The 7,452-nt window shown below is 47.6% G+C and overlaps 2 protein-coding genes across 2 annotated transcripts; one reads left to right on the top strand and one right to left on the bottom strand.

The window, feature by feature from the left end:
* Nucleotides 1-2,412: 2,412 nt before the first annotated feature.
* Nucleotides 2,413-2,982, top strand: TERG_04956 (uncharacterized protein; the record flags this gene model as incomplete). The annotated part of the gene is made up of 1 exon (XM_047748350.1): nt 2,413-2,982. One exon carries the CDS (start codon nt 2,413-2,415, stop codon nt 2,980-2,982), a length of 570 nt encoding a protein of 189 aa, XP_047604330.1.
* Nucleotides 2,983-3,210: 228 nt separating this feature from the next.
* On the bottom strand, nt 3,211-3,516 carry TERG_12218 (uncharacterized protein; the record flags this gene model as incomplete). The annotated part of the gene is made up of 1 exon (XM_047751210.1): nt 3,211-3,516. One exon carries the CDS (start codon nt 3,514-3,516, stop codon nt 3,211-3,213), a length of 306 nt encoding a protein of 101 aa, XP_047606457.1.
* Nucleotides 3,517-7,452: the final 3,936 nt, after the last annotated feature.

Genomic DNA, 7,452 nt, shown 5'->3' with positions numbered 1-7,452 from the left:
GGGGTTTACTTGAAGAAGTTCTTTTTTTACCCCATTCCTTTCTTTTGCTCTTTCATATTTCCCCCTCCTTCTTCTTCGACATCATCAGCTCTCATGAAATCTGTGGACGTAAGTATCCAGATCTTGATCTGTGGGGCTGGTATGCACGGAACATGGGAGGTTTCAGCAAATAGAAGACCAGCGGTGTCCTTCAGACACACTGTGTACATGACGAAGGCCAAATTCTCCAGATAATTACGAAAAAAAAGTACGAGACTTCATGGGCAGAAATGAAAAAAAAAAAAAACTTCATGCAAGATATGTCCTTTTGGGAAGAAGGGAGGGGCGTATGATTATGAAGCAATATAGGATTCCTTGGAGAGAGGGATCCGAGCGAGGGGGGAGAATATGGTATGACATCTGGCATCTGACATCTCATGCCTGTTCTCCAGAAGTGCGGGTGCATGTGCTGAAGCAGCTGGAAGCTAACCTTGAATAATAGCACGTCGATCGTATGTTTTTTGGTCGATGGGGATATAAATTAACTATCAATGTCCAAACGCGAGACATCGGGAGACAAGGAGGTGGACTTCTTTCGAACGGAAGAGAAGAGGGCAAAGGTCAGTCAGTCAGCAAAACAAGCCCGAAGAGACCCGATCAACGGCGTATGACCCTTCATATGTCTTGACCCTGCTTCTCCTTGAAGTGCCGAGGAGGGCCGTCAGGCCACGCAGGAGACGGTAGAATGGGGATGGGAATAATGGGAGAAAGTAACCGTGAAAATGTCTCGCCGATACATATACTCAAACCAGAGCACCGGTGTTAGGGTTGTATTCGCTGTCTTTGAGAGGGGAAGCCTAAGTAGAGGGCTGGGTTGGGTTGATGTTGATATCTGGTTTACATCATAGTAATATCCATACAGCCACAAGCTACATAACCTCGTTAAATCGAGCTTCCTCCCGAGGTCTTGCGAAGTATAAAGAAAGCGGAAAAAAAGGAAACAAAAAGGTCGGAAAGGTCGGATGTTAGGGAAAAAGGGGGTGGTGAGAAGACAGAGCTGTCCCCCTGAAGAACCCAAGAGATTCTATCCGATGAAAAGTAAAAGCAGAAAAAGAAAAAAGTGGCAGTTTATTAGGAAAACTAGTACTCCGTATGTATGCAGCGACTTTTAACGAATATTTGGTACCTGAGGCAAAGCCTGAGAAAGAGGCGTCGACAGGTAGGACATGTATGGTAGTATCATATGTTATCTTGTAGTGACGTGTTTTTGATTAACCGAATAATCTATTATTATATTAGGGGGATTATTATTATTATTGCTTTGACTTTCCTCAACAAAGAAACTAACTAACAATCTGCTATATTCAGCAACCGGATAAATGCAGAAGCAAAAGAGGATTTAGTCAAATACGGACGCTCCCTTTGGATGATCCAAACCAGTAAAAAATTGCTGAGAAATGTGCGAAGTAACTAGTTGAGGATGTGGAGAGGGTAACAGAGAAGAGAAACTTACGAAAGAGGGTCTCCTATGGAGTAAACGATCTGATGAACCGAGCTTCTGAAAAAGCCCACACCACCCGTCTGTCCAACACAGGGCCAGGGGGGAGGAAAGAGAGGGGCCGGGAGAGGGAATATAAGGCCCGAAGTATACTTACAGAAAGTACTTAAAGATAAGCCAGTCTTTTCTTTCTGACATAAGTATTATTGTTGCAATGTTAGCTGGGTGGGGGGAAGAAAGGCAAGAAAATCGCGAGCAGGGGGAGCAGCGGTCGTTCAAATGGAGAGGTGGGTACTGGGGACCACCCTAACCCCGAACCCCGAACGGGGAATTGGATTGCAAAGGGCGAAACAAGCAAGCTGGTCCTTAGCACTGCTGTTAATGATGTCTCGATGCGATGAACCTTCTCCGTCAAAACGGAAAAAAAATGCCAAATGGAGAATGTTGTCTTCGGCATACATATACCTAAATGGGTAGTATATATACACGACTACTCCGTATGGTTCTGCATCTTCCGAAGATGTGATGAAGAAGTGGATTCCGAGATAATCTGCGAACTGAAGAAACTTCTCTCTCGTATCGACGCAGGAGATGAAGAATCTTATCCGCCCTGACGAAATGAAGAAGCGAGCGAGGAGAAAGAAAAAGGAAAGAAAAGAGAGGAGAAGCAGGTGAAGGAGTAGGCGAGAAATCTCGGGGAGAGGAGGCAGGCGAAAAAACCAACATTGAATGAAGTCAGAAAAAGGTCCCTGATTGGACGTATGGCCCCTGATGGAGCTTGACCAGCCTGAACCGTTGCCCTGGGACCTGCTAGCCAGTCAGAGAGGATGCAAATATGCAAGAGAAAGGAGACTACTGCAAGACGCTTAACTGGAGTAGAGGGTGCGTGTGCATGAGAGGCCTCATCCCTGGCGCTCGCGGTGTTGGTACTCTTTATGTACGGATGTGTATCGTGGAAAATACGCAGGGTCAACCGCGCGATTAGCCCTGAAGAAATGGCGCATCCTCCCACTTCATTTTCTTTTTCTTGCTTTCCTTGCTTTCTTTTTCCTGTCTCTCGTATAGAGGTGGCCTCGTACGATGATGTACTTGTGAAAATATTCCGTGAAGAAATTCCTCCTGTCCGCCGATGGCTGTTTGGGTACCAGGTGCATCGTACGAGTTGCTGGCAAGGAATGTGCAGACAACCCTCGTCCTTGGTTCCAGTCTTTGCGAATATTTCTCCTTCCCCAGGATCGGTGTTCCATACCGCCCGCCGGCGAGTTTCCGGGTCATCGTCAGCCTGTTGCTGGTGTGCGTGTGTCTGTCCAAGGAGGGATGGAGTGCTGTCAGTTAACGACGAAGCTGCCTCGGGGAGAAGAAAAAGAGCCTCAGTCCTCGCTTGGGCAGATATGGTACTGATTACTAATATGCATCATACAGGTACAGTACAGGCACGGCGGTGGTACGATACGGCCGTAATACCGTTACGAGGCGTCTCACTCTATTATCCGCATTCATCCTAGCCTCAAAGGGGGGAAAAGCAAAGAAAAGGAAAAAACAACGTCAAAGGTCAACTTCAACCTCAACGTCCATCCTGCTGGGTCAGCCCAGCATCATGAATTGCACGTAAGTTTATTAACTCGGCGTCCAGCGAGCCACGATTTACCGATGTGAGGTTCCCGATCGTTGTCATAAGTCTGACATAAAAATATAAAGACTAGCCATCATGGACAGGGGACTGTGTTGCCTTGTCACACCAGCGGGTTCGTTGCCCAGCTGTGACTTCGCAGCGTCGAGCATCCCGGTCCTGGATCCCCAATCCCGCTGAAGGAGGGAAAGCAAACATTTAAGCTTGATCTACCATTGGCCATGGCCATGAAGCATCTCCCTTGTCCAAGCCAGCCAGCAGCGTCTTCGCAAAAAACAACAAACATCATATCTCGCAGTGCATGAAGGTCATGTGACATCGATTCTAAAGCACTTGGAGCGGACTGATTGGTCTGATGCAGTGCCTTTTGGGCATCAATCATTAATCTCGGCGGCTGTTCGCCTATCATCGCCGCCGCTACTGGACTTTCTTTTCGCGTTTTGGATACCTCTATTAACCCAGGGTTCGAGGCAGGCATGGACGTTGCATCCATTTATGCAGCTACCAATTGAGCCAAGATATGGAAAACTGGAGAAATCTACGGTCCTTCCGAGGAGTTCTGCCTCATTTACGTACGGGATTTGTATCAGAGTGATTTCTTCCTTCGTTTTCCTTTTGCTTTCTTTCTTTCTTTCTTTTTCTTTTTTTGCCTTTTCATGTCTCTTCAGAAAGACGTGAATTGACCACAGGGCGGAGTGATTGTGGATATACGCCTCCACATCGCTCGTCCAACTGTGGGTCCATCGGCGGATACCTTATCAGGCCCGTTCTTATTTATCCACGACCAGAAATTCAAAGTTGAGCGCTAATTAGGTTTTGACGGAACTCCTCGATATATTTCCTTCTTCGTACCCTCCACTGTCTGTGCTGACTACCAGATTGCTCTCCGTTGCAGAACCTCGGGAAACGTTCTGTCCTATCATTCATTAAGCATGAATTTGCAGATGGGCCAGTCAGAAAAAGCCAACGCAGACAACGTCACCTAGACGCTCAAACAAATCAACAACCTTGTTCTTTCCTCCTTGGAAGTACTTTTATACCTGGACATGCTGCTACGCCGCAAGAATTATGTCTTATCGAGCGGTTGATAAAGCGTATCGTTATTTCCTACATACGTCAAGGATGACTTAACTAGGCTTACATAATTACCCAACTGAGCATTTACACTTGCCTGGGAAACCAGACTATCCTTGATGCAAATATGTTTGAGATAAATCGATGTCGACTCTGTTCGCGAAGGGCGTGCGGAAGAGTAGAACGGAAGACCCTGGAAGTCGGCGCCATCGGCCGAACCGAAAGGGAAAAAGAGAATATAAATGAAGCAAAGAGCAAAAGGCAGAGGGTTAGCCAGGTTCATCTAGGCAACAACTGCTCAAGGCTATAACAGGTCTACCATGCCTTTAGCGAGGAGTTGTGGAAGGCCGTGCAATCAGTCAACCATACTTAATTCGCGTTCTCTCTGTCTTTCTTTGCCGCTGCTTATTCTTTTAATTCGAACGCCTCTTCTCTCCCCTTTCTGACCAGGTTTCCTCTCCTCTCTGAATCCCTGCAGACGGCCTGGCCGTGAAGGCCACGTAACGGCTTGACTATTATTAACCTCCTCCATGCAATGGGATCCCTCCGATTCTTCACCTTGCCCTCTTGTGTTTTCTGCAAACGAGAAAATATAGCACTAGAAATTACCGGGCCAGTTGGTGATCAAAGTCTGGATCAGCGGCTTGGGATGAAGGCTCAAGCCCGCTTGCCTTCCTGCCGCGCCTGTTATCCAATGCACAGACTGAGTGGCTGCATACAAAGTCACACCAGAAACCGCCCATTCCGTTCTAGAATGACGTTGGCTAATACATGATTACTGATTTTTAACAGCCTCAAAAGCCAAGCTGCATCACAAAAACAAGCCCCGTATAGCATGTTAGGCCATTCGTACAGGCTTCACGGCAGGTATTTCTTGGAAATACAACTGCCAAAGTTCAGGACACGGAAGGCTCTGCTCTTCTTTTCTATCCTAAACTTTCCGTGCATGAGCCTATGACATCGATTGAAAAGGGTGTGCCAGCTGATCAACCTACGTATGCGGGTCGACACAGTTGCCTGCAAGCTGTGAAGATTATTCGCCCCCAAGAGTTAGTACTAGGTAGAGTAACTCTAGGGCCGTTCCAGCCAGCTTGAATGCTAGAGAGTTTCCTGCAATAGGTCCACATAACCGCTTAGGTTATATCAGTCTGCTACAAGTCATGGAAATCTATGCGTTTTCTCACATGCCTGCGGATGTCCCCTGTTATTCAACCCCTGCGCTGAACCAATGAAGGCCCCAAAACTGCACTGCACTGCAAATGACTGCAATCGCTGATCTCAGGGAATTGTTCCGCGTGTTTTGATCCCTCGTTATGACCTTCTGGCTTGTGTCTTTCTCTAGCTTCACCTTGTCACCTGTGGGCTGATCCCCTGCTATGCGCGCTGCATTCAACGTACCACGGTCAACAGTTTTTAAACACCATCGCTATGTTCTTGCATGCCTCGGTGACTCTTTTGAACTCTATTTCAGGGTTTAAACAGCTCGATGCTCGTGTCTGTCGACTGCTCTCCTGTGGTTGGATTTCATATTTTACCCAGTACTCTCTGTCATTCTCCCTTGCCCCCTCTTCCCCTTTATAATCGAGGGTACTTACTGAATGTCCCGTTAGATTTATACTTGGATAGCCATCATGTTGGCCAAGGGAATGTCAAGCCTGGAGCTTCTCCCTCGATTTGAACTGCTCCAGATGCAACGCTTTTGTCCAGGGTATCAGGTATCGGATACGGTACTTCGGTGTGGAAGCGGATGTCATTTAGATTTGGATTGGTTAACTATGTATCCCTACCCTTTATCCCTGCCAGCCAATGCAGATTACTACCTCAGGCGCATAAAATACTACCACCTTTCCAGGGGAGGAGGCTCTTCTTGCCTTTCCGCGAGATTTCCTTGGTGCTCAGGAGAAAGGCCCCCCCCATGGGGCTTATGCCCACTGCAAGACTACCCTACATTTCCCTTCAGCATCCTGTCTTCTGGCTGTTTCGTGAGGCCTGTGGGTCGGTGTCCTCCAACTAGAAGCCTGCCCAAATGGCTGAGGAAAGCGTTGTTGCACCTCTAGGCCCCGCATTCTTCCTTTCGCCCCTTCAAGGCTCCCTTCTAGTTGGCTTGAAGAGCTCCATCTGATAGGCAGAGCCGGACAGACCTGGGAAGTGCATATTGCGGTATTGAAGTTGCGGCGTACCACTTATGACATGGGGAAACAGACTGTTATCAGCAGATTGCCGGTAGCTCCGAGATAACTTGACCATCTATACCAGTCTACATCAGGATAACAGGAAGAAACCAGTCCGTGGCGCTTTTCCACATGCATTTACTAACAGTTTACATGTTGCACCGCGTTTAATGAACTCAAGACCCGACACAGTTCAACTGAAATATCATGCGAAAGAAGGAAAGAAAGCGGCCGGCTGGAAATAAGCCTCGTTTTATCTCTTTAAAAAATACATTTATAATGCATAACTACAGCCACGCTCCACGCGCCAGCCTTGCCTTGAGAAGCATTGTCTACAGGCATCTATACGCACACACTTCTACATGAATCCAAGCGCTTGCCATTATTGCGGCCCAATCCCCGGCGTCACCCATGCAAGCTAATCTCAGCCCCATGGCATTCTTCGCAGGGTATGGGAGCGTGAAACATGCGGTGCCGCTTGGCTGCTCTGTCTCCCTCTCTCCGCGTCTCGATGCATCAGTTTCTCTTTCTTTCTTTTTCTTTCTTTCTTTTTTTTTTTTTTTTCGCATGGGGTTGATTGACCATTGATTCTTCATACCATTGTTTTAGACTTTTGCTACGCCGCTTAACAGCATCATGTCTATCGTCCACTGCCACCCCTTTTCTGGACAGAAGCTATGCCACGTATTGATATGGCGGATGTGGAGGGTGCAGTGCTACAGTGCCCTGATTAGATGCGGTGTCGATGTTCATAAGTCAGCATATACATCGGCACGGCCATGTCTCTACCCAGCTGCCCTGTTGGTACGCACCGAAAAAGGACCATGCATCGCCATTTCAGCTGGTCGAATTGAATCAATCTCCAGAAGTTACCTGTATAAAGGTTAAGATACAGCTGCATAACTCCGCACGCACATTGCCACAAAGCCCCCCCCCCCCCCCTTTTTTTTCTCATCGTTCTCTTTCATGTGGGGGCTCATACTTGTAGAAATAAGTAAGAGAATTGCGGCGGCAAATGTTATTTTTTCGTTCGTATCCACATCTCCCCCCCCCCAAATTCCTCAGTGGGCGTTTCCGGCGCCCCAAATTTTAACTGGCCC

Source organism: Trichophyton rubrum (genome assembly GCF_000151425.1).
Source record: "Trichophyton rubrum CBS 118892 genomic scaffold supercont2.5, whole genome shotgun sequence".
Lineage (NCBI taxonomy): Eukaryota > Fungi > Ascomycota > Eurotiomycetes > Onygenales > Arthrodermataceae > Trichophyton > Trichophyton rubrum.
The sequence above is the reverse complement of the archived record's forward strand: the minus strand, read 5'-3'. Positions and strand labels throughout refer to the sequence as shown.